The sequence below is a fragment of the Ambystoma mexicanum genome, chromosome 2q (genome assembly GCF_040938575.1).
Source record: "Ambystoma mexicanum isolate Mex_15411 chromosome 2q, UKY_AmexF1_1, whole genome shotgun sequence".
Lineage (NCBI taxonomy): Eukaryota > Metazoa > Chordata > Amphibia > Caudata > Ambystomatidae > Ambystoma > Ambystoma mexicanum.
In genome coordinates this window covers 839,615,535-839,642,973 of record NC_090924.1, presented here as the reverse complement: position 1 = coordinate 839,642,973, position 27,439 = coordinate 839,615,535, and the positions used below count along the sequence as shown (strand labels likewise).

General features: G+C 49.4%; 1 protein-coding gene across 2 annotated transcripts in view; it reads right to left on the bottom strand.

The window, feature by feature from the left end:
- The window catches only part of LOC138569772 (integrin beta-1), a 420,457-nt gene that overhangs the window by 337,363 nt on the left and 55,655 nt on the right, over positions 1-27,439 (bottom strand). For both annotated transcript variants that reach the window (XM_069648057.1, XM_069648056.1), the window contains exon 2: positions 12,280-12,349. In XM_069648057.1, coding sequence (XP_069504158.1) covers positions 12,280-12,349 — 70 coding nt within the window. The remainder of the gene's footprint in view (positions 1-12,279; positions 12,350-27,439) is intronic.

Here is a 27,439-nt window from a genome sequence, read left to right as displayed (position 1 = left end):
TTCGACAAGTTCCTCCTCGGAGGTTGGGTCTGAATCCTCGACGGCCACTGCCCCCCCCCCCTTTCTCCGCCGGGGGCTTCGTGGGGGTCCTTTCGATGGGCTTGAAAGATGCCTCCCTCCGAGGTAGCAGGGAGACTCTGGGCCCCCGAGGCAGCTACCACAGGTGTAACCGCAGGCTGCACCAGGGTTGCCACGACCTCCTCGATAGAGGCCTTGGCTGGATGGATCAAGGCCTTAGTCACCGAATGCGTGCTTGTGGCCTTCACCTTGCGAGAGGGCTCCCCGCCTCGCTCCCCCTCAGCCGAAATCTTCGAAATCGACCAGGGCCTCTCCAGAAGCTTGGCCGGATTCTCAGATGTCCTCTTACCCGAGGCAGACCGTTGGCTCTTGGACGATGGCGCCGGGGAGGATGCGCCCTGCCTGGCAGCCGAGGAGCCCGACTGTTTGGCACTCCCGGTGCCCGCGGACTCGCGGTGCTTACCCTTCTGTTGGGCCCCCGTTGCCGGGGCGCCCTCACAGGACTTAGAAGACCGCTCGGATTTCTTTTTGTCCCCGACGGGCTCTTTCCCTCCAGCCAGTTGGCTAGACGAAAATGGCAGTCCCTCATGGTCCGTTCCGACATGTTCCCGCAAAACGCACAGTCCTCCTCCACGTGCGTTTTGTCCTCGTGAAGACAGTAGAGGCATAAGGAATGCTCGTCTTCCTTGAACACGTTCTGCAGCTGGCATCCAGGGCAGGCCCTGAACAGCTTCCCAGGCATCGAGCTCCCTTTCTCCTGGGCCATGTCCGGGGTAGGCCTCAGAAACTTCTGGAATCCTCCAAAAGTGTTGTTCGATGAAATCTTCACCCTTGAGGGGCGGAGAAAATTCCGAAACGGGTCCCTGTTGATCGGATGTAAAGACGGTGGAGCTTGAGGCTCAATTTAACCGAAAAATGAGAAATTCTCTTTGAAAAAGCACAAAAACGCAGCAAAAGCTTGAGAGATATAGCACGAGGACTCCCAAAAATTGAACGTGCGGTAAAAATCTGAGGATGGCTGCCGGAGGCGGGGCTTAGGGAGAGGGCAGTCATTGGCTGTGGGCAGTATGACCCAGAGATCAGTGATCGGTTACTACTAGGAAAGACAGATCAGAAACGAAACTGATACTGATTTTTTTCTGTACAGAGGATTCCTAGCCTGACGGCGGGGAATATTCATGAGCATGTGAATCCATGCCAGACCCCATGCTGGAGAACCTAGGTGCCCTGGCAGTCCAGGACTGAGCCCGTACGCACATGGGATTGTTCTTCAGCAGCTACCCAGCCAGTGTGAGGTAACACAGTGGGTCCTGGGTTCTGTGTGATAATTTCGTTTTTTGTAGCTCACCCAACAAAAAGGTTTTTTTTCGGCCGAATTTTGGCAGCCTAGAAAAAAATAAAAATAAAACATTGCCTTGCTCCCATCCCTCACCCTCCTCCCTCCCACCCTGCCCAGACAGGATTTGTTCAAAATCAATCCTCCTCCCTCAGCACCCCACCACCCGCACTGAAAATAAACACACTTACCTGATTCTCAGTCGAGGCCGCTTCCGAGTCCTGGCGTGCCAGTCAGCCCCTGCACCCACTTGTGTGCGTCGCAGGGCTCGACAGTCTGATTTAGAAAGACCGCTCTGTGTGGTCACAGAGTGTCCTTTCTAAATAGTGTTTATTATTATTATTTTTTTATTTGTTATTTAGCACACAGCAGAGCATACACATTAACATTGCTTATAGCTTCTCACAACATTTAAGGCACAATATCCCCTCCTCACGCCCCTTGTGTTCCCCAGCGGGCATTGTTCTTGGGCCTCATTCGGCCCGATCCGGCGTGGCTTATATGTCAGGGCCGGGTAGTTCTGATCATAGTCTAGCACTGGTGCCCAAAATGTCGGTAAATCGGTGAAGCAGTCCCGCTTTAGCTGCCGTGACCTTTTCGGCTATCAGAATGTCCCAGAGTTTAACCCAGCAGAGGGTCATCAAGGGCCCTTCCGCGGATTTCCAGGTGCAGGCCACCGTGATTTTGGCTGCCAACACAAATTGGGATACTAACATTGCCCTCCTCCCTGTTCTCGGGTAAGAGTTTGGGAGCGGGATCCCTAGGAGGACTTGCTCGGGCATTAGCGGAATTGACACCTGGGTCACATCTATTGTGGCCAAGCATTGGATCCAGAACTCCTTTACCTTGGGGCAGGTCCACCACATGTGGAAGTAAGATCCTGGGTGGCCGCCGAGACGCCAGCAGAGAGGGTCCAGAGCCTGCTGGAAGTGATGGCGGCACGGGGGGGTGGGGGGGGTATTGGTGTAGTACCAGCGCAGGAGCAATTTGTGGGTGCATTCCCGATTAGTGATGCAGCGGGACGCTGTGCGCGTTCTAGTCCAGATGTCCACCCATGTGTGATCCTCTATGGCGTGACCCAGGTCCACCTCCCATTGGGACATATAGGAGGGCTTAGCATGAAGGGGGTTTTCTTGCAGTAGTTTATAGAGGGCCAAAAACTTTCCCGAGGCTGGCAGGTCCTTCACTGTTGGCTCTAGTGGGGTAAGGGGCCGTGTTGCTGCGGCTCGGGTCTGAGGGTGGGAGCACCAGTGCCTTAGTTGGGTGTAGGTAAATCTGCCTCCGCTAGCTGGAATGTCGTTTTACAGTGTTCGAAGGTAAGGGGGCTGTGCCCTTCAAAGAGCTGCCCCAGCGTTTCAAGGCCTCCTGCGAACCAGTTCCTGAAGTTCATTGGATGGGCTCCCGGGGAGAAAGCTGGGTTGAGGAAGATTGGGGAGAATGCACTCAAGTCTCCTGGGATACCTCCACGTCTGCGGGCCCACTCCCATGCCTTTATCGATTGTTTCGTAGCAGTCAATACTCCTGGTCAACTCCGGCGTAGGGTGATGGGAATAAACAGGAGGAAACGAAGGGGTAGAGGGAGGCGGGATTGTTCGATCTCTACCCACTTTGGGCGCCCTGTGGCAAGCCCCCATGCTTGAAGGTGGGCCAGCTGTGCTGCTATTTGCGGAGGTCTGGCACGCCTAGTCCTCCTAGTCTCGTGCTGGCCATCATAGTTCTTTGAGAGATCTGCGCTTTCTTGCCCTTCCAGATGAAGTCGACCATTTTCCTTTGGAGCCGCTGTAGGGGGGGGGGGGGTAGCGGGATTAAGGTTGGGAGGGAGGCGCAGGCGTAAAGAAAGCGAGGGAGAAGGTTCATTTTGCATGTCGTGATGCGACCCAACAGATTTCCTGCGTCTGCCAACAGGTAAGGTCCTTTTCTAGTCCCTCGCTGAGTGGGGGAAAGTTAGCCTTGGGTGAGCTGGGATCTGCACCCCCCCCTAAGTATGGGATCTGCACCCCCCCCTAAGTATGGGATCGATTGGGTGTTCCATTGAAACGGGCTTTGCTTCTCCAGGGCCTCCCTCTCGGCTGGGCTCAGACCCACTCTGAGAGCCGTTGATTTTTGGAAGTTAATTGCGAATCCTGCTACCCTCCCAAAGCCGTGGATTTCAGTCAGGGCCGTCCTCATGGAAGCTTTGATGTTTGTGAGGGTTAGCAATACATCGTTTGCGTAGAGAGCAATTTTATGTTGCGCGGAGCCGATCCTGGGGCCGCTGATCCGTGGGTTTTTGCGAACTCGCTGGGCCAACTGTTCCATGGCCAAAATGAAGAGCAGGGGGATAGTGGGTATCCCTGTCTTGTCCCGCATACAAGAGGGATTGGGTCCGATAGGCGGCCGTTAACTCTCAGCCTGGTCTTAGGGTCCTGATAGTTCGCAAAGATCATTTTTCTGAAGGTCGGGCCAAAGCTGAATGCCTCAAGAGTGAGGCGCAGGTAGGACCAGTCCACCTTGTCGAAAGCATTGGTTGCATCCAGCGCCAGCAGGGCCAGTTGTTGGGAGTCCCGACTGGCGATCTCTATTAGGTCCAGTGCCCTGCAAATGTTATCTTTTGTCGACCTGTGGTTTATAACCCCTGTTTTTACCTGGGTCTATGATGCTTGGCAGGATAGGTGCGAGGCGATTGGCCAGGATCTTGGAGTATATATTGGCATCTAAGTTCAACAAAAAGATGGGTCTATACAAACTATTTTCTTGGTGATCCTTTCCAGGCTTGAGAATGAGGACTGCGATGGATTCCTGCATCGTGGGGTAACCGTTTCAGTGGCCGCGAATGAGTTGAAGAGGCAGGTCAGGGGGCCACTAATTGGGGCCGGAAGAGTTTATAGAAGCGGGTGGAGAAACCATCTGGGCCTGGGGCTCTAGACTTCAAGCTTTTAATGGCTACCTCCACTTCATTTGTAATAGGCGCTTCAAGTACTTCTCTCGCCGTCTGAGTCAGGAGTGGGAGAGCCGCCTCTTGGATGTAGGAGCGCTGCTCGTCCAGGTCCCTCGGGACGGCCGTCATTATTTCTGACTGGTGGGCGACCGCCAGACGTAGTTTCACATGGTCCGCATACTGGACCGCCCCCAGTGAGTCACGAAACCCCATGATGGTATTTCTGCTCTTCTCCTTAGCCAGCTTATTAACCAGCAGCTTGTTAGACTTGACGCAATACCATTGTTTGGTTCTGGTTAGCAGGTTCGCTGTGGCGTCAGCGTAGTATGCCTCGAGCCTCTTCCTTGCCATCTGTAAAACCCTGTAAGATTTCGGGGACCAGCCCTTTAGTTTATGAGTGGCTTCGGCTTTACGAACTTCGGCTTCCAGAATAGCGCGGGTCGCCTGCTTCTTTTTGTGGAATGCGGTGCCTTGGCCGATCAATTCCCCTCTAAGCACTGCTTTCATGGCGTCCCAGGTATTTCCGGGGAGGTGTCCTCGTCACGGTTTTCTGCGAAGAAGTTTTTAAATTGTTCTGGCAATCGAGTCTCTCACTGCCATGAAAATTGGGTCATATAGGTTCCACTGGCGGCGAGGAGGAGGATCTGGATCATGGGACCGGAGGGTTAGCGTGACTGGAGCATGGTCCGAGAGGATCCAGGGGCCAATCGTCACGTCGTCTGTGAAGGCCAGGATCTGGGGGGAGGCCAGCAGCAGGTCGATCCTAGAGAAGGTACGGTGTACATACGAATAGAAGGTGAAGTCTTTCTCTTCCGGAGACAAAACCCTCCAGGTGTCCACAATGTTCAGCGTGCGGAACAAATGGTGCAGGACTGAAGCTAACTTCAGATCCCTGGATGTCGGGGGGGAGATCTATCCTTGAGGGCGTCCTTGACCCCATTGAAGTCACCTCCGATGACGACTTGCCCCTCAATGAATTGAAGGAGGGAATCTTCAAGGTCTTGATAGAACCCTTCCTCGTGATCGTTCGGAGCGTAGGCTGAGATGAGGGTATAAAGTTGGCCAAAGATGATGCATTTGATAGCAATAAAGCGACCCTCCTGGCATCGTAGTGAGTCCAGGATCTGGGGCTTCAAATCTTTTGCGAAGAAAATGGCGGTGCCTCCATTTTTGGTTCCGTTGGATGCCAAAAATTGTAGAGGGAAGTCCGTTTTGCAGGCGAGAAAAGTCTGCTGGGATTAAATGTGTTTCTTGCAGGAAAGTGATTGAGGTCCTGTCATTTTGTAGCCTTTGCAGAATGGATTTTCTCTTCGGGGGGGGGGGGGGGGGGGGGGGGGGCTGGCTGTTCAAGCCCCTGACATTCAGAGTGGTGAATGTTACTTTTAGATGCGGGGGCTGGCTCACCGAGCTAGTTTGCTGTTTTTTGGGGGGGGGGGGGGGGGAGTTAAGTCAGCCATAGCCGTGAGGGATTGGCTATTTTGGGCTCTCCTGTGGTTGAAGGTTTTAAAAAGATAAAGGTAGTCTCCAACGGAAGATATGAACTTCCAACATTGGCCTCCAACGGGAGATCCAAACTGTGACCGGGGGGACCAATTTTGAACTATTGCCACCTCCCCTAGCCACCCAGGCAGCATAACCAACATGGTTGAAAATCTCTCCAACGGTAATATGGTGACATCCACCTTGGAGGAGGGTATGGACTGCATGAGTCCGCGGCGAGCTTAAAGGTGTTTATGTGGTACCAACGCTATGTGTTCTTCAAGAGAGTCCTCACTCGTCATTTGGGTTTGCGGCTTCTTTGCACCCTTGACCAGGGGGCCCTTTTCAGCTTGGCCATGCCAGACCCATGCTGGAGAACAACAGTTACAGGTAAGTAACTTGTTCCTTCTCCAGCATGGGGTCTGGCATGGATTCACATGCTCATGAATAAGAATACATAGCAGTACACACATGCACAACCACGGGAGTCGGCAACAGGCTCAACATTAAGCAATACAACAACTCAACATTAAGCAATACAACAACTCAACATTAAGCATCTCTTACCTCCTCACCAGGCTCACCTTAGGCGAACAGCTTGCGCAGCACTGCTTGGCCGACCCTGGACTCCTCCCTGGAGTCCCGATCGACGCAGTACAATCTTGTGAAGGTGTGCGTCGACCTCCACGTCGCAGCCCTGCAGATGTCCAGCAGGGGCACACCAGACAGGAACGCCGGGGTAGCAGCGATCGCTCTGGTCGAATGGGCTCAGACGGCCGGGCAGCGGTCGGTTTGCCAACCGGTGACAGTGCATGATGCAGCCGGAGAGCCATCTGGAAATGGAAGTCTTAGAGAGAGCCTTCCCTTGATTCACAGTCCCAAAGTTCACAAACAGCTGTGAAGTCTTCAGAAAACTCTTCGTGCGGTCCAAGTAGAACTTCAGCGCTCTAGCTACATCCAGCGAGTGCAAAGTCCTCTCGGCCGGCGACGAAGGCGACGGGAAGAAAACTGGCAACACCAAGGGCTCGTTGAGGTGGAAGTCCGACGGCACCTTGGGCATAAAGGAGGGGTGCGTCCTCAGCACCACCCTCGTGTCCTGAAAAGTCAAGTATGGAGGCTTGCAAGATAGGGCCTGGATCTCCCCCACTCGTCGTGCGGAGGTGATGGCCACGAGGAAAGCTGCCTTGATGTACTTGTTCAGTCGTCACAGGTCCAGGATGGGGCGCCATCCTCTGGTCTTTTTTAACGAGGAAGTACCTTGAGTAAACTCCAGAGCCCCGAAGCCTCTTTGGGATGAGCTCGATGGCACCCTTCTTGAGCATCGCCCTTACTTCCAACAGTAGTTGAGGGACGTGCTTTTCCTTCCTGGCCACGGGTGAAACGCAAGGGCACTTCTTAAACTCGAGGGCGTGCCCTTGGGCCAGGGCGTCCAGCACCCAACGGTCAGTGGAGATGGACTCCCACACGCTGACGAACCTCGCCAGTGGGCCTCCCACTGGGGTGCTTCGGCGGGGGTCCGACCCCACGGTCGGTTCAATCTTGTTTGGAGGCCGCCTTGCCTCCTTGACCTCCCCGTCGACGACGGGCACCACCTGACTTGCCGCGTCCCCTGTAGTCTTCCTGGGACGAAGATCTTGCCGCTTGGCGGTACGTGGGGGAGCCACTGCCGGATCCCTTGGAAGCACCTTGTCTCCCTCCAGAGCTCCGAAAGAACGGCCGTCGTCGTTGGAGCACTCCCAGTGCCCGGGCAGTCAGTCTGTCTTGATGGCCTCAAGGGACTCATCAACCGCCTTCCCAAACAGGTTGTTCCCGTTGAAGGGCATGTCCAAAACCTTGGTTTGTACGTCCTGGCGGAAATTTGTGGCCTTGAGCCATCCTCGTCGTCTCAAGCAAACGCTGTTGCCCAACTGACGGAAACCGGTGTCGCCGATGTCCGTTGCCACCGTGATGGCGTGGTCCGAAGCAATCTCACCTTCCTGTAGGATTTCAAGGGCCTCAGCCCTTTTGGCGTCCGGAAGGAAGTCCGAGGGGCGATTTTGAACCACAACTCCCTGTCGTAGCGGGCTACGATAGCCAGGGCGTTGGCCACCTTGATAGTCGTTGCTGCGGATGAGATGATCCGTTGTCCCATCGTGTCCAGCTTCCTGTCCTCGGCGTCCGATGGGGAAGTTGATGTCGAGGCCGATGCCCCCCCCAGCTTTCTTCTTTGCGCCGCCGAGACGACCAAATCCGGGGTAGGTTGCGCCAGAAGGCACAAGGGGGCAGCATTGGGGACCCGGTACTTCTTCTCGTACCGGTCCCCCTTTGCCGGCGCCGTGGCAGTGTTCCAGAGGTCATCAAGAAACGGTACGGTGAGGACCGTCTTCCTTGTAGTCTCGCGCCGTTGGTAAAGGAACCCTTCCTTCTTCTCTTCTGGGTAGAGCTGGAAGAGCTTGGATGCCCTGGAAATCATGGCATGAAAGGATCCAATCTCGTCTGGCGGGGACGCCCGAGGAGGGGGCGACGGGAGACAAGTCCCGTCGTCGCCTCCGTCATCTGTACCCGTCGTAACCGTGTCCGTGCCTGTATCATCCCCATGGGTAGTAGACCGGGGGAAGGCAGAGCAGGCCGCAGAGGTGGGAGAGGTGGCGTAGGATGCTTAGTCCTCCTCTTATGCGGTGGACTTTCCGAAGGTCCTGGCTCCGGTTCGTCAGGTCTGGCTCAGGTACTTCCGTCGGGGGAAGGGGCAACCTTGTCCTTATCTCCGAGCATAAGTACTGAATCGCTGACAAAATGGCCGCCGAAGTGTCCTGCGGCGCTGGAAACGACGGACACGAGGGCTCTTGAGGAGCCTCGTCGGTGACACCGTCGCTCTCGTCGTCGCCCTCTTCGGGATCCCTCCCAATGGGCTGGGCCTCTTCCACGACTTCGATGAGCTCTTCTTCAGAGGTCGTGTCTGTATCCACGATGGCCACCAGCCCCTTCCCGACCTTTTCCAACGAGGACTTCGTGGGGGTCTTCTCAATGGGCCTGAAAGACGAATCCCTCCGCGGTGGCAGGGAGACTCTGGGTCCTGAGGTCGCCTCCACTGGTGTAGCCTCCACAGGCTGAGCCAGGGCCGCGGCAACATCCTCAATCGAGGTCTTAGCAGGGTGAATTAAGGCAATCGTCACCTTCTGTACGCCTGGGGCCTTCACCTTGGGGGGGGGAAGGGTCCGAGCCTCGCTCCCCCTCTGCCGGAATCTTCGAGATCGACCGGGGCCTCTCCAGAAGCTTCGCCGGGTTCTCGGACTTCCTATTACCCGAGCCAGAGCGTTGGCTCTTGCTTGATGGCGCCGGGGAGGATGCGCCCTGCCCGGCAGCCAAGGAGCCCGACCGTTCGGCGCTCCTGGTGCCCGCTGACTAGCGGTGTTAGCCTTTTGTTGGGCCCCCGTCGCCGGGGCGCCCTCACAGGACTTAGAAGACCGCTCGGACTTCTTTTTCTTCTTCTCGCCTGACGGGCTCTTCCCTTCCAGCCAGTTGGTGAGATGAAGATGGCGGTCCCTCATGGTCCGCTCTGACATGTTCCCGCAAAACGCACAGTCCTCCGTGTGCGTCTTGTCCTCAAGGAGACAGAGGCATAACAAATGCTCGTCCTCCTTGAAAACATTCTGAAGCTGGCATCCAGGGCAGGTTCTGAACAGCTTCCCGGGCGTCGAGCTTCCTTTCTCCTGGGCCATGTCCGGGGTAGGCCTCGGAACTTCTGGAATTCTCCAAAAGCGCAACTCGACGAAATCTTCACCCTTGAGGGGCGTAGAAAACTCCGAAACGGATCCCCGTTGATCGGATGTAGAAACGGTGGAGCTTGAGGCTCTATTTAACCAAAAAATGAGAAAATCTCCTGAAAAAGCGCAAAAACGCAGCAAAAGCTCGAGAGCTACAGCACGAGGACTCCCAACACTTGAACGTGCGGTAAAAATCTGAGGAAGGCTGCCAGAGGCGGGGCTTAGGGAGAGGGCAGTCATTGGCTGGGGGCAGTATGACCCTGAGACCAGTGATTGGTTACTGCTAAGAAAGACAGATCAGAAACGAAACTGATACTGATTTTTTTCTATACCGAGGATTCCCGGCCTGACGACAGGGAATATTCATGAGCATGTGAATCCATGCCAGACCCCATGCTGGAGAATAGTTTAAAAACATGTGTGAATATACCTTCTTTTATTCTTCTCACTGTCCCGTGGCTCTTGCAGGGCGTGGGGCATGCGATTCTAAGCAGATACAAGCTTTAGAAAGACTTACTGCAAAGTAATATTGATCTTCTGGAGCTTGTGAAACCTTAAGAGTAACATGCTTTGCATGGATTAGCAGAGGGTGGTGGTGAACTCGGGACAATTGAAAATGGTGTTCCGATCTTGCTTGTGTATCACGCATCACTACTGTGTGGAAAGTGTTTACTGAAGTCAAAGTTGCAGCTTTACAAATCTCCAGTGACACATTGGGTATAAATTCAAGGGTGGCTCCCATGCTGCGTGTGGAAAGAGCACTAGATTTGAACTGCAATTATTCATTTCCAAGTGAATAGCTAATTTAAAAACACTTGGCAATCCAACTACAAATGGTAGCCTTGGTTACTGGATCACCTTCCCTGTCAGCAGCGAAAGACCCAAAGAATTGAGTTGTTTCACAGAATTGATTTGTCTTGTGTAAAATTGAACATGCCTGCTCTTTACACATCCCTGTGAGCCTTTCCCCCTCCATCTGTGGGTTAGGGGGAAAAAAGTGGAAATGTGATGGACAGGTTAATTTAAACATTTAAATGAATCTTGAAGAGAAGTGTGGGTGCATGAAGCACTACCTTGCGTTTATGTATAGAGACAGTGCTCCATATTCGGCACCCCTACTTATAGATGCAATAGCTATAAGAAAAAAACACTTCGTAATAGCTCCTACCCCCTACACTTTTGCCTATTATAGACCCTGGCTTAGGTTCACAGATGTGGAATGGAGTGCTTCCCCGGGACTCCCAAGCAGGTCTTCTTCAGTTCTCCTTCAAATTCATAAGTCTTACAGTACTTGTCCCTTTTGATGTGACCTTTGTCTTTCTTGCTCAATCCCCCTCCTGCTGCAGTGAGGGGGTTTCAAAGTATCTTCCTCCCCACTCTGGGCTGTTCTTTTTCTCGCCACTCGGGCTACGCCATTCCTTCTCCACTCCAGGTTCTTCCTTTCCACCATTTTCAGTCTTCACTGCTCCATTCCCTTCTCTGGTGCCCCCCCCCCGCCCACTCCAAGATCGCTTTTTCCCTTGCACCCCACTCGTGAGCTTCTCCAAGATTCCTGCTGTGGGGCTCCTCTCCACCCCCACCCCAGGGGGTCCTTTCTCTCTTGCTACCCACACTGGGGGATCGTCTTTTCCTCTTGCGTTGCCGCCTTCTTCCCTGTCCTCTGAAACCACTCTGTACCTGTTCCTGGTGACCAGTGCTGCCTGGGAGGAGTGTGTAGTCTGTACAGCTCTCAGCTTGCCGTAGAGCTGCTTACATGACTAGTTAACTAGGCACCACGTCCGCTGGTGAAGACTGGTCTTTTCCACTTGCTTGATGAGGGGCTCTATGCTGCTTCTCTTATGCGTTGCCTTGGCCTTCGAGGTACTCCGTTCTTGTGGCCACACTGGATGGTCCCCATTAATAGTCTATTGGATCTGACAGCACTGGCATAGTGTCGTGCAAGTCACCGGCCAGGAAGCCAAGTCTGGCTTTCTCCCTCTCCTACCGGCCACACCTCCCATGCACGCTGCAGCACAAGTGGGCTTCACCGAATCTCCCTCCTGAATGAATCCTCTAATGAGGCTTCCCCTAGAGGCTAATCCTTTAATCGGTCTGCTGCCTTCAGTGAGTAATGGCTAAGATTGGGGTCAGAAGTCGAGTCAGTCTTCTGAAAAAGGGGTAGAGGATTGTCATACGCCTTTGCTCTTACGTAGCCCCTAAAGGTGTCTGGGGGATTGAGATGGTGACAGTCCCTCTCTAGGGAACAGAAAATCTCCAAGGGGGGGGGGGGGGTGCTTCCAGAAAGATCCTGCTTAGTGCGTCCCATAGAGAGGTATAAACCGTAACAGGGTCAAGGGCCTAGTCTTTAGGGGATGACATTGGGAAGAAGTGACAAACTCCCTGGATTGGTCACAGAAACAAGCATGTCGTTTTGTAAATTCATTGAGGATTTTTAAATTGTTGAATATTACTTACAGAATGACTAATGAAACCGCAGTAGCTATATTCTAAGGATTACAAAATTAAGGCTGCAAGTTAGTTCCACCTGTATGTAGGTGGAACACTTGGCAAACACTACATAAACAGCAAAACATGGTTTAAGTGAATGTAGCGCATTGTGCAAAACCATACATGTCAGATTACCAGATTACTTATAAAAAAGGAAATCGTCAAAAGGACTGATGGCACTTATTTTTTTTGTAAGTCTACAAAATCAATTACCCATTAACTGAGACAATATGAAAAATACAGCCTGGGCACAGATTTAAAGGTGCAGCACTAGTTAACAGCAAACAAAGGAGGTTTACCTTGCTGAGCAAATCCGTTCCAAATCGAGCAAACGAAGAGTGCAGCTATGAACGTCAGTTTATAATCCATCTATAAAATAAAACCATAATAGAACAGATAAAGTAAACGCAACAAAGTGCTGGTTATCGCAGATACGCCCATTGTGTAGCAATGTCAATATAATAGACTAGCTAGCCTCCCATTAGAAACCTTGGAAGTTGCACACCTAACTATGGAAGGAACGTGAATGCGGTGAATGATGACAGCTGTTGGGTCAAAGATGGTTTAGGTGCTCCTGAATCTTAACCTTCAGAACAATCGCAATAAAAACAATAAAAGCATTGGCAAAGCCAACAGTTTAGCAGGATAGAATGGTACATCATAACAAGTGGAAAATTGAGCGATTACCTGAGGGTAAATTGTCAATACCTGACAAATCCTGATTGAATTCCTCAAGCTTTGTTGTTGCTTGTTTTTAACAGGATTACAGTGCATGAAGAGGTATAAATTAAGTGGTTGAAGGTACACTTGGTTGAGGCATTTTTATTACAAGAGTAGCCTTTTAGAGCTGCAATTACACCATTAACTCTCAGCAGACTGCTTAGAAACACTGGGAAGCTAAAGTTCCATATTACTGCTTGATAGAGCGAGATTAAAGCAATCCCAGGAGTATGTGTTTAAAGAGGAGAGGGTAGTAGGTGAGAATGGGCATAGGGATTACCATGCCCATGGGCCATCAATGGGTGGGTAAATACTTAAACATCCACGAGCTGTGTGGCCATCCTCATGCAATCTCGCTCCTACCTTTACTCCAATGCAATACTTTCGGATTAACATCCCACACACAAAAAAAAGATGAAATAAAAATGTAGGTGAAAATTACTAAAGCTAATTTAGCTCGCACTGGGCCAGAAAGTGCAAATTATGCTAACATTAAAGTCAGAACTATTCATCATAAGTAATACATATTTCCCGAAGGAAAGCACATGGCCTAGTTTTCTTTTTCGAGGTAATTACCCATCAGCATTTGTAATGCTTTCATTTCCATAATTAACATGGGAAAGAAAGGGTTATTGAAAAGAAAAACAACTCCAAACTCAGAGGAAAATGGACAGCCTTTCCCGGTACAGCTGTACACCTTTGCAAGATACATGACAAACCCAGATCAATCCTAGCAATTATGCACTGCAGCAAAAGAGTAGAAGCAGCATGCAAGATCTAAGAGTTGCACCTGCTTCCATATAGACGATGCTCAAAGCCAAAAGTTTAATCAAACATATGCCCATAGCATCTTTGCAATGCGCAAGTACAAATAAGATTTAAATTCCTTAAAGTTCCAGGAATATTCAGATGTGCACGCTGAACCTGTTCACGGGCAGATTTCTAATTAACTGCAGTGCAAAGCGTTTGAGAACCGCCCCTACTGTCCGAATGACAGTATTGACTTCATTTGATTTGACGATTTTAAGACAGTTTTGATGCAAATGGAAGTGTTCAGTAAGGGGACCAAGTGCTACTCGGCCACCTCCACGAGGAAAGGAAGCGCCTTCTCAAAGCAAGTCAACGACTTTACTGCGCAGGGCGTGGCTATCCACCTCCTGCAAGAACATGCTGTACGGGCGCAAGTGTCCCCCCCACCGCCGCCTTCGGTTTTAAGCAGCTATGGAAAAAGTCAAGCTAACCTATTTGTTAATGACCCTCTATCACATAAGCCTTCCACCAAACAAAACTGAAAGGAAATGTAAATCTTATTGTATCGCATACACACAAAAAACCCCATAAAATCAAAATAAACTGTTTGTGGGTGGGGGCTAGGGTCACTGAGATGACAGTGTTGAGATTAACTATGTCCAGCTGCATTTGAATACTTAATGTAATTCATCTATTACAGGCAATGAAATTGTCACTCCAGTTGGATGCGATAATGTGCGAAAGTCCTCTTGGCCAAGTATCTCCACCCCCCCATCCCCATCTACCAACTCGCACTTTTCCGAGCGCTCACATTAAGCACTAGATCCAAACTGGACCTTACTTTCAGTTACCAATAGTTGTCACCTAACAGTTTATGACAACAGGTTATGTGTAATGCTCATTTGGTTGAACCAAACAAAACAATGCCCTTGCACGACGATCTGTATTCTATGCCTCAAAATACTGTACTTTCGTTTAACTAATGAAACTAGCCTTTTTAGGTGAGCTCCAACAGTGGAGACATAGCAGGAACTTGCACGTTATATATACACGCACACGAGTGCAGAGTTCGACGGCAACTAAAATAGCTTGGAACGCATGCATTCCAAAGGAAACGGATCTTTTAAATGAGTAGGTCTGGGCACCGCTTCCACAAAGTGAAAACGCAACAATGTGTGGCTCCATATATGGCCAGGTCGTAGCAGCCGCAGTTGTGCTAACGACCCATCCACTTGGTATCTTTACTCCGGCTGCCTTCCGAGTATTCCACTAACGAGAAAACACCAACAATGTGAAACTTGTTCCACGAGACTTAACTGGTTGAGTTCACTAAAGTCGAAAGTTAAGTAATTATATTAAGTGACGTCTCCAGGAAACAAATTAGGGGGGCACAGAGGGGGCCACAGACAAAGTAGGTGAGCCGCCTATAAAAGGGCAATGTGTATGCTTTTTCCCAAAATGCCTTGGGCAAAGCAGTCCAAAGGACTGCAGGAGGTACAAATCGTGAATTTATACAGCAAGCAATTCTGATATAATATAACATTGATGTTAACCATATTGTCTCATCCCATATCGATATTGAAAATATAGATTGGTATATCTCCAAAACTCGATATATTTCCCCAGCACACACACACAGAGCACTGTTGGGAGAATTCTCAGAAAAGTGGTCATCCCCCCCCCACCGTAGAGACCCCCAGAAACTTTGCTAGATTTTGAGGACTTGATTTTTTTTAACCTGGAGAGCGAGAGACCCTTTTTTCCCCCACTCATGTATTTTAATGTCATTTTTTTAACACAGTTTCTTTTGGTTGTGGAGTATGACAAACAGGCATCATCTTTTACATTGCGTCACACAGCACCTTCAGTGCAGTGGCACAGGGAAGTCTTTCATATTTCCCAAAGGTTTAAATACCTTATCTTGGATAAACTACTGTTTCTAAGAGCAGTAAAGTGAAATTGACTTTACTTACATTTGTAACTTTATAGACCCAACACACACCATCTTACAATAGGGTGCTGGAGGGGTTACTTAGTATCCCCTTTGTCTAGCTGCTCTCCCCTTTGTCTAGCTTCTCATGTAACATTATGTTACCCTTTTCTCACTGAATGGCTGGTGGCAGAGGTTTTGTTTTAACTACCGTGGGGTACATGTGCCGCAGGCTGCGTTCACAGCTGCAGTAAAGCACCCAAGGGTGCCATTATTGTCAAAAAGGCCTCAGTCTTTTTTTGCCATTCCTTCTTGAGATTTAATTTGCGCGCCAAACTAGGTTTAGTCCTATTGTACGCTTTGCCTTTGGCGGGATTCACGAGTGAAGCCCGCCTCTGGCTCCAGGGTGTCTGGGGTGGGCATGAAATGAGGGAGGTGCCTGAAATTCCGTGCTTAGTCTCCTAGGAGACTCAAATGCACTCCGTAGCGATTGGCCGGCTGACTGTCCGGCAAGGACAGCCACCCTGCTGGGTGACTGACAGCTAGGCTGAAATGAATGGGGTGAGAGAACTGAATAAAAGGCAAGGCTTTTGGCTTGGAAGGCAGAGTCGAACACTGGCCGAAGGAACCGAAGAACCACCTGAAGTGGACGCCTGCTGCAACTCCTGGACCGTTGGTTTGCCCGGTGAAGCCCTGCTGCTTTGCAGAAACTCCAAATTCGTATCGACAGAAGCCCCTGCAATGACGACTTCTCCCCTTGAGTTGGTGGGACCAAACAACCCTAAAGTAAGCCACATGGAAATTCTCTCAGAGCTGGTTGCATTTCCAGAGTTGCTGCTGTAACCCGAAACGCCAGGGCGAGGAACACCAGATTGTGCGTTGCTTTTAAGTTGGCCAAGCGCTCCAGGAAGATCCTGCGGACTCCCAGGAAGCAGGACTGATCGAGCCTGAGCCCCCTCGACAGAGTGCGGGACCAGATAAGCAAGGAAAGTCCATCGCGACAGCCAGAAACTGCAGTGTTGCTATTTGCGGTAGTCCCAACGAGCTGAAACACTGAAGTGCAACTTGTTGGAAAGATTGCCAGTTGCGAGCAGTGACCGTTCCATTGCAGAGCAGGAGTCCCCAGAAGTCCTCCCAATTGTCCCCACGACTGAGGACCAGGAACAGAGATCTGCAGAGCTGCACCGGTTCAGGAGTCATCTGATGCACTTTTTCTTCAATACAAAAGGTACTGTAAAGTCAGAGAACTTACCTCTCATTGGAGAGTTGCTTGCATCTTCTACTACTCACAAGTCTAATCCGCTTGTGGCCCTACAATTGATTCTTCTTTTCTTCAAAGACTTCTAAAACATTGTTGCTCATTGACTTTGGCTTAGCCTATTATACTAAATGACTCTGCTTGGGGATCCAAAAGTATTTGCCTGCTTAAGAATATTTGTGGTCTCTTGTTGTTCCAAAACCTTTACCCTTTACCAACTTCTACAGTATTCTAAATGCAAACAGTAAGATATTAATGTGCCCAGCACCCTAGCTATTGACGTCACCTGAGGGTGTAGGTTGTGTCTGTGGGCCATCCCCAAAAGGGTCTTTACTGATTTAGAAACTAAGAGTGTATAGTATTGAAGTGTGTTACTTTTATATTGCTCCCTTCTGAAGGTGGCTTTTTCTGACGGATATATAAATTAATAACCGTTTATTCAAGAAACCTTGTGTGTATGTTTATTTGAAGACTTGACACTGAATCTCTAACTCCTACAGCTCAGATGGACCCCTCTTGAGATAAGCCTGGCTGCTGAACAAGCTACCAAAACTGTAGTACAGGCGTATACCAAAGGTTGGGTTTCCTATTACATGTAGTCAGAGTTGTTGTAGTGCACCCAAAGGGTACTGCAACAAACTTTGTTTAACAAGTACCAGTTAAGTTCACTCCTGGTTTCGGCACTTCATGGGCAATTTGTTCAGATGTTGCCTGATGTAATTGGCTGGTAAACAGACACCTGCCATTTTATGCACTTTGAAATCATATCCGATCGCATCGGCTGTAGGTGGCCTTTCGTAAGTGTGCTATTAATAACCATGGTACGCAATGCCTTTTGTGCATCTGGCTGTGGGTGCTTTTCTGGAAGGTCTGTGCAGATCGGAATTGGGGCTGTGGGTGCATTTCTCAGCAGTGTCTTTGTGTGGACATTTTATAGTGCAAATGTATCAAGAGCACAGAGTATTCAGAGCAGGCATGTGAACTAGAGGAGCGAAGTGTGCGTCAGTGTGCGCACTATAACAGCTGTTAACCAGCAACAATATATGATCCTTTAAAGCAGTGTCTTCTGTAGAGATGGATCCACTCTGATCTCGAGGAAAGTGGGTCTCCCCTTTCAGGCCAGAAGAAAGGAAACATGCTCAGCAAAAAACCTGCAAACGCTCAAGTGATGGCTGGGGAAAAGTAGGACAGCAGATTATCACAGAGCCCCCTGTTTGTTTGTTTGTTTGTTTGTTTATTTATTTATATTGCGCACCAGACCCTTAGGTTACCGGGCGCAGCAACAAGTATATGCGAAGCTTACAATGTTACAATGTTATATAAATGAATTTACAATATTACACCATATTGCACAAATTACAAGAATGTACAGATAAAGATTTGCCGTATTTACATGAATGTACAGTTAGCAACATACAGGATTTGCGGTAATAAGCATAAAGGTTGATGTCACGTCAGGGTGCATTGGGTCGGACTACACTTGTGAGTGTTCGGGTGTTAAGTCGTTGTTGGCGATAATGTGTTTGATAAGGTTCCTTCTGAAATGGGGGAAGGGTTGGTCAGCTCTTAGGTTAGGTGGCAGGGCGTTCCACAGGTTAGCAGCTTTCACAGGGAAGCAGGCGCCACCAATTTTGGCGAGTCTGAATCTAGGTACTGCCAAACAATTGGAATTGGCGATTCTCATGGGTCTATTAGAAGTTTTTCTTTTTATTTTGTCCATTAAGTAGCTGGGAGCTGCATTATTTAAGGCCTTATGGGTTAATGAGATCATTTTTAGCTGGATTTTATTCTCCGTAGAGAGCCATTTATGTTGCCGCCTAGTCGCCCTCGGCAAAGCTGCAGGCACGGCCAGGAAATCCTTGTCCTTGGTAAGCTACCCAACAAGACCCCAATTTGAATTTTAACAATTGGTGGCCGGGCACGCCCGATACATTGGGGTCTTTTTTCACTGTGCCTTCACTCCCTCAGGCAGGGCAGGGCAGGGCTTGCCTTTTCACCTAGCTCCACATGCCTGGGCACACATGCAGTAGCAATGTCAAGGCCTGGAACACCGACTGCTGACCATCACCCCTGTGCCACTTTTCTGTGGGCACCTTTGTGGTGCGTTCTTCACTGCCTTTGCCTAGCCTGTAGCCGGGCCAGGCGGCAGCATTGCGGCTCTGTGTGTGCCGTGCGAGCAGACAGAAGGCAGCACTGCAGAGAGTAGCCCAGGGAGGGGGCAGGGGAGTATTCAGTATAGCAAGAGTTGGGGGTGGGGGAGCCACGAAAAAGTCCCGTTATCCCCCCCCCAAATGCAGTGCGCACAATTCCATAGGGTCTCATATGCTGCCCCCTCCCCCCGTCCCCGCAAACCACCCACCCCAATTAACTTTTTTGGTAACAGTGGCAGATGGCATTTTAACACAAAAAACTCTAGAATCAATACAAATGCAGGAAACCTCTATGAGAGTTCTATCCAGGCGCTCTGGGACAAAATACATACACACTTCCTAATTTTCATATGGATTGCACCAACAGAAATTACTTTACAGAAAAGAACATCGCAAGGAGCATCATCAGTTTGATACTTGGAGGCACCATGGAAAGGACTCTAGAATAAGTTGCCATAAATAAGCCACATAAAGCAGCGTTGCTATGTTTTTTCCCCACCGGAGGAAGTTGGGGCACTGTATGCATTTTGGTAGGAGGGGGTAGGTGGTGTGAAGGAGTAAGCAAGGAAAACATCTGCATCACCATGAAGGTAATTTTTAATGCCGATCATTCTGCTGCAAACACGACCCATTGGTGGGGACCAGATTTAAAAATGTGATGGCAACAACACTCGGGTGAGAAGTTAAAATAACAGAACCCAAGAGAAAAAAAGAAGCAAAGCACTTATTGGCTTAAAGAGGCCTCTTTCCCAACAGTGAGTGTGGCAGGCGTGCTCATTACTTCTGCAGGATCTAGGTGCCATTTCTCTCAACTCCCTTTCCTGCCCTTCACCTCAGTCTTCCTGTGCCCGCCTACACCGTACTCCCTATAAGAGATCCACCTGTACCCTCATCGAGGACGTCTCACTGGATTGCGGCTGCTATAAGCTCTCTTGCCACACTATTACACCTTCCCTTAGGGTTGAGGCTGCATTACCTCCACCATGCCAAACATCACCAAGGTTAGAGGGGCTCTCTGGCGCACTAGAAACTTCTCCACATCATCCAGACCCCACCACTACTTAACACCTTCTCCCTCCTCAAACAGGTCCCACCAGAAGACCACCCCCAGCCTTCCCAAACCATCCCACCCCTTCCATCTATACCTCCTACCGACTCTCCCATACCACCTGCATCTCACCCGGCCCCCTTCCAGATCCCTCCTCCACCAGACCGCCCTACCTACCCCCTCCCTCCCTCCCTCCTTTCACCTCATCATCCACACTGCCATTACCCACTCTTTGCATCCCTAAACTCTGCCCAGGCAATCCTAGCAACAACCCCCTCAAGCCCCCCTCCATTCCGCTGCCCCTGCAACCCTCTCACATACACCCCAGGCCTCCTAAAAAAAAAAAAAAAAAAAAAAAAACCACACACTGCACTACCCATGTGCTTTCTATACTGAACACCTCACCATTCCCCCCGCCCCCCCACATTCACCCTTATGGCTTCCCCCAAGTCACCCAACCCTGTGAAATCACTCTTCAACCTACCATACTAATTTACCTTGCACCAACACCAGCCAATACTCCCCCGGCTCCTCCCATCAGCCCCTGACCCAGTCACTGACCTATCCCATGCATCAGTAATCAAGTAGGACTTCCACAATTACAACCCAGCACACCATCCACCCCCTCACCCCAGTATCCACTTTGTAACGATCTCCACCCTGAAACCTTCTCAAAAACACTTGCACCACCATTAACCACTACACCCGCCAATACCAAAAAGGGCCGTAACCTTAAGAGTTAACTTCACACATGCACCATCAATACACTCAGCATCCCCCACCATGCCACGGGACGGAACAGAGACAATAACTAGGCCTAATCCTAGAAACCTCATCTCCCAATAACTACCAGCTAGTACTCTGCCCCGGCCCCTAGAACCCACCCTCACGACACCTCCCCGTCACCCAGGACCCCCCCCTCACGAGTGGAACACAGCTCCAGCCCTCTCGTACCCACTCGTCTACTCCCACCATGGCACCCCATACATGGGGTGAAGCCACCATCAGCCCTGTTGTCCCCCCCGCCCCCAATATCGAACTCCCACCAGACATCCTCTTCATCACAGAAACCTGTTTTTTCCAGGACTTACGGCTCATTGCAGGGAACACCTTCCCTCCAGGCTACACCCTTATCGTGCATAACCAACCCAGCAGTGCAGGTGGAAGTGCTATCCTTTACAATTCCCACCTCTCCATTTCACACTCCAGGGAACAAGCCTGCAACTCAGACCCGTCACCCAGGGGCCCCCACCAGTGGACCACAGCTCCAGCCCTCCTTACACACCCCCCCCTCGCCCACTCCACCTTGGCACCCTCTACATGTAGGGGTAGAGGGAGGGGGGCAAGCCACCATCACCCCTATATCCCCCCTCCTAATCCTCCTCTCACTTCAAACTCCCACCCTTCTTGTGCAAGTTCTCATCACCCCTAAAGATGCTCACAGCTTCTTATTCTTACATAGACCCCCGGGCTATAACAGGAACTTTGCTGGAAACCTCAGCGCCTCCCGTGCTGCCATTTTGGTCATGTCTCCCTCCCTCCCTCACCATGCTAGGAGATTTCAATATATGGTTTGACGTCCCACATAACCCCATCAGACAACTCATCCTAGACAACCTGGATTCCCTTGATCTGATGCAACTAGTATCAGACCCTACAACACTGCCGGCCACACCCTAGACACAATCTTCAGCTCCCCTGATCTGATCACCACACTCCCACCTAGGCCAGCAATGTGGACGGATCATGCAGCCATTGTATTCACCCTTTCCACTGTAGGCCCGCCGCCACCCCCCTCATCCACCGAGAGCACAAGGACCCACCTCCTGCTCTTTTCTAATGGCACAAGGTGAATGTAACCCCCCCAGACTTGGTTAGCTCTTCCACAGACATTTTCACCAATGGTGTTCTGAAGCTCTTACCGCTCTCACCCGATCAAGCCATTTCCCAACAGTCAAGGCCACTCCCCCAGATGGTTCACCCCAGCCCTCGCATCTCAAAAATGTCACTAGAATAGATCGCCAATGCCCCCAACATCTGTAGGGAACTCCACAAGATCTTAGAAAGGGTACCCCCCCCCCCCGCCTGCCCTCCTGACTCAGCCTTGACCACCCCCACCCCCACCCCTTTACAGGCCAACTACAGACCTCTCTCAAACAACCGTTACATAGCCAAATTGAAAAACCAAACAGCCTACACCCAGCTATACCTTTTCACAGAAACTAACCTCGACCCGCACAATCCAGCTTCAAACCCCTACGAGGAACTGAATCATGAGTAGTCTCTATATAGGCACCTCAGACTCAGAAGGTTGTGCCGCATTAATCCTTGTGAAATGCTCAGCAGCCTTCGACAGCATTAACCATTGCACCATCTCAGACAGACCACTTCCTCCGCATCTGGGATGCAGCTTTGAAGTGGATCTCCTCTTTCCTCTCCAACAGATCCCAAATACACTTGCATCCCTTCTTCTTGACTCTGCACACTGTAACCAAAGGAGTACCACATGGTGCCTCTCACTCCTGCTAACCTCCATCTGAGCCCCTTCCCCCACCATCATCATCATCATCCACTCTCACTGCAAGTCTTGTTACACTGCGAAGAGGATACCCAAATCAACTTCAAGATCCCAAGAGGAACTCCCCCGCCCCATATTTCCACGGATCTTGCTTCATGCCTCACAGAAATCTACCACTGGATGATGGGTAATTACCTTCTCAATTACCCAGAAAATATGAAATCATGATCTACAAGGCAGCCCTCTTCCCCCAACCCACCCCCTGGGCGCCCTCCCCCCTCTACCTCCAACACATTAAAGATCCTAGGATGCACCATGGACTCAATTCTGACACCACCACATCAATTCAGTGTTAAAACCCTGCCATCTATTCCTGTCTGACCTTCCCACAGTCAATGCAATTACGACCATCATCCTCTCTTGGAATATGCCTCCCAATACCTGGGTGCTCCTGCATCTTAACTTTGAAAGCTACAACAGTTCCAAAACACAGCATCAAAGCTCTTCTTACCCTAGACCCCAGAGAATACATCACAGCCGCCTTCCGTATCCTTCACTGGCTACCGATCAGGCAGCAGTCCACCTTTAAGGCTATGTGCATCATCCACCATGTTCTACACAACACAAGCCCAGAATACCTACAACACAAGCTCATCCCCTACAAGCCCAACAGAAACCGGAGATAATGTACAGCTCCTTTGAGTCATCCTACTCACAGAAAAACAAAATAAAACACCAAGACCACAATAGAAGAATCTTCCTTCTCCGACCAAGCACCCACCATATGGCGCTTTCAACATCCGCCGCAAAGAGGATCACCTTGCCTTCAGGAAGGCACTCAAGTCCTGGCTCTTCCCCTTCTGCATCTCGACTAGTCCACCTCATGGGTGAAACCGAACCCACTGATCAGACAAGGAGACAAGACCGTACTGAGCACACACACAAAGGATTCCACTCAATCAGCATGATACGATCTGCATTTCCTCATTACAAATACATTTCAGCCATAATTGTTACGCACCACGCTCCATCTCCAAGGAAGATAGTCGCATGGCCACCCATCCGCATACATCTTTACATCTTCAACGATCTACTCTTACCCATAATGCAAATTTACTGCCACGAGACCGCAGCTAGTCCCACATAAATATACAGTCTAGCTGGGCACATAATTAGTCTCCTTGACTCGCATACTCAACAGCCTATCACAGTAGCCATCCACCAACCATGGGTCGCTAGCAGGGACCTAGCTGTCACCTACCTACCTTTGTTGTGGTTAAAATGTACACACTCTAAAATCCTCTTAGTTCTCATACCTCGGACTTTGGTCCTCCAAGAGCATTCACCTACAGCACTTTGAGGCCATACCGCTATATAATGCCACATAACAATGATTGATGTTTTTAAAAAAGTGAAAAAAAGTAGTTCCATAATTGGAAACCTTACAGATTTATTAAATGGTGAGGTGACTTCAAAAGACAACCGATATAGCCTTTCCTTTGCTGAGCGAACTTGAAGCCCCGGTGGATTATCAGTCCCTTGAAAATACAAGCTTTAGAAATGCACAAACCTACCTGCCATTGCTCGCTTTACTGCCAGGACAAAGTCCATCATAATTTACAAAAAGCTGGTCAAAACACCAAGTTCTGGAAGCATGTAGATTTTGTACAGTTCCCCACTACTTGAAGGATGTGGTGTGTGATAAAACACCTGGAAGCATTCTCCCCACCCTCAACCCCCTATACAGATGAAAAAGTAAAACTGTACTCCAAGTATGACCATGCTTCAGAAAACAGGACAGGTTCTGCATTAAATCTATTCCATCCTCAAAGTAGAGAAGTCAGTTTTCCACTTTGAGACTACAATCACAGAAGGAAACCTGTTCAAATTGCGCAAAAATGCAAGGATTTATAAATATTAATTTCATTAGTGGTACATTCTACAATGGGAGAATGTAGCATAGGAGGCCTTCAAAGTGCTGTTTGACAGCGTCATAGATATGAAGTCCTTCTTGCTCTTTAAAGTAGGTAACGATTTTAGCTAAACTGATGCGTGTGACCACACGGACGGGACGCCTGTTGAAACACTAGCAGTATGTGTCTGAAATGGCATGGTAAACTGAAACTGAGGGTATTTGTATACCTTTCAAGTACCCAGTGAGCAAATTCCAACCACTTGCTTTTCTTTTTTTTTTTTTTAAATTTGTTTTTTATTGACAACGTACATGACTGGGTGGGCCAACTGGCCTATCCCCCCAACAATAAATGCAAAAGAAAATCACATTGTCTGGATCATTTTTTGGTTAACTCCCAGCCCATATTACCCCCCTCCCGTTCCCACCCCCCAAACAATTAACACGCCATGTTTAGAGAAGATGCTTCTACGATAAGCCTAGTGGAGAACACTTGCATAGAACTCGTCAAAGAACAATAATCCTTAAGACAGCGGGGTAAGGCCATGGTGGGGTTAAGTCAGGGCTAGCCCCGATCTCTGAGAAGTACGGGGGCCCATGTATTGCAAACATTAGCCTAAACATCTACAGACGCATAGTAATACAGTCATCATGCAACAGCACTGCTGTCCATTCTTGGACAAAATCAGTCATGGAATCGTTTGCTATTGCTGAGAGTTTCTCATAACTAAAAATCGCCCTAAGTTTGCAGAGCCATTCCTCTTTGGAGGGGGTCAGGGAACTCTTCCATTTTTGCGCAAGCGCCAATCTCCCTGCTCGCAACATGGCACAGATGATCCTGGGGAAGGTATTCACCTCCGACTCAGGCATGGGGGAGCCCAGTAGGATTTCCAGCGGGTGCAAAGATGGACCATAGCCCTCAATGTCTCTGATCCAGCTAAGCAATTCCGTCCAGTAAATCTGTATGGACGGGCAGTTCCACCACATGTGAAACCAGGTTCCCCGTTGGTGGCATCCTCTGGGGCAGAGGGGGGAGACATCCCGGTACATTCTAGACATTAGAGCCGGGGGGCGGTGCCATGAATGAAGGATTTTAAAGTTATGTTCCATAGCTGCTGTGTATAAGGAGCCCGTGAACCACTTGCTTTTCTATTGTTGGTTACTTTCTAAATGCCTCCGTATGTGACTGACGAGATGTGGTGAAGAATGATCCACTTCATCATGTCCTTCCAGCTTGACGCAATCAGAAAAAAAACATTTTAGAGGAAACATTGCTCGAAGCTCTAGAACACTGATTCTCAATTTAAAAATGATCACATCAAAGTCTGTGGGTTTACAGTTGGATGCAAACTTCACTCATAACAGATTTATCAACATTTGAGGCTGGAAGGGAAAATCTGTCGGACTTTTCCGCAGAGTAGCGATTCCTGAGCTTGGCCTAGAATGGTGAAGACCTTGTACTGTGGCCCAGGTATCTGGTGCGAGCTGTGAACCAGATACTACCGTAGAGATCTGGTTTTCAAACTTGCTATTGAAATGACAAATAGACAAGACCATCAGATCCAACAACCTTTCAAACCATCATGTTCGCTCGTCTTGCACATTTGAAAAAGCCATGGCTTAGGAATCTGCCCTGAATTGAAATGGTTATGCATACTCAAATGGAGTAGAATTTCTCAGATGAACTGTCAGTTGCAGTAGAATTAGACAGGACTATTCTCAGTTTGCAGAAAAGCCGTATTCAAAGGGGTGTACGTTTTGTGAAGGGTTTTGACCCATGCTGAATCAATAGACTGGGTAGATGTGGGGATGAGCTGTCGCCGCCCATCATTCCATCCCAGAGTCCAGGAGAACCGCGCAGTTGTGCGCATACCAAAAGCGCCAGGGGTGAAAGGTGGTGCCAAAGGAAAAATAGCAGCACCCGTCAGAGCAAAAGCGCTTTTAAATCACCTCTGTTTCTTTGAGGGCAAGCTCCAAATGTCAAGTTCAAACATTGCAAGATAGCTAATACCGGAGACCTTTGTTCAAAAATCCATTTTACTGATGTCAAAAAGTTGCTGAAATCATGGGCACAAGACCACTCTAAAGATTCAACCTTCTTGTGGGTGGGGGGGTTCCACATAACCACTCTAATGTCAGGATGCCTATCAGAACAATAGCAAAAATCTCCTGTCAAATTCAAGACAACTCCTAAATGGATGCAGTACCGACAAATTCCACAAGGCGGTGCTAGCGGTCTAAACTCTGACAGGGAAACTGTATTTAGGAGTTGCAAGAGGGGCAGGGACTTCAAAGCTTGTTGGTTAATTGAAAATCTTAGCCACCTGCTGTTCCAAGAGGCCAAGGGGCTGAGAACTCTTAACACCCCAGAGACTCACAACAGGAGGCAGGATATCACATGGCCCTTCTGAATGAGAGGGAGGCGGTTTCCCCTTCAGCCTGGAGGAGAGAGAGACAATAGCCCCTTTCAGTTGAATGGGGTATGTTAATTTTGAGTGTTTCCTGTCAACCGCCCTCTGCCAGCAAGGAGAGACATGTGATCACTGACCCACCCAGACTTCTGGAGGCGGACCCAGACACTTTGGGGAGTTGAATTGCAACAAATATATATTTTATAGAAACAGTGATAACTTATTGTAACCAAATGACAGGAATGTACAACTTTGAGAGTCTTAGTATGAAAAATGCCCTCATGATTTGAGTCCAAACTCCAATTTGTACCATGTTCTGGGGCAGAACCCTGCTAATTTTGAATATTGTAGACACTGTATTTAAGCTGGAGACATGGAAAGTTACTGGGATATATGTGGAAGGGAAATGTACCTTTGTATAATTTTTGATGATAAATCCCATATTGCAAAACCCAATAAAATCGAAAATAAGTTGCCACTTTTGAATGCAAGCTCCTAGAAACGCCAGAGTCGGAACAGAGACTACCTTAAGCAAGGGGTAATATGTACATGTAATGTCAATCACTTGTGTACTTGGGAAATATGTATTTGGATCAGAAATAGATGTGTGCACATTGACCAGGGGAGTGTCATTTCTGCAGGTCATAAAAATGACATCACTCAGACACACCATCCCTTCCCAAATCAGGGACCAAAGAATCTATTGACCTATCAAATCAAGAGAGGGGCAGGCTCAGTTATGCCACTCACACACCCACTTCC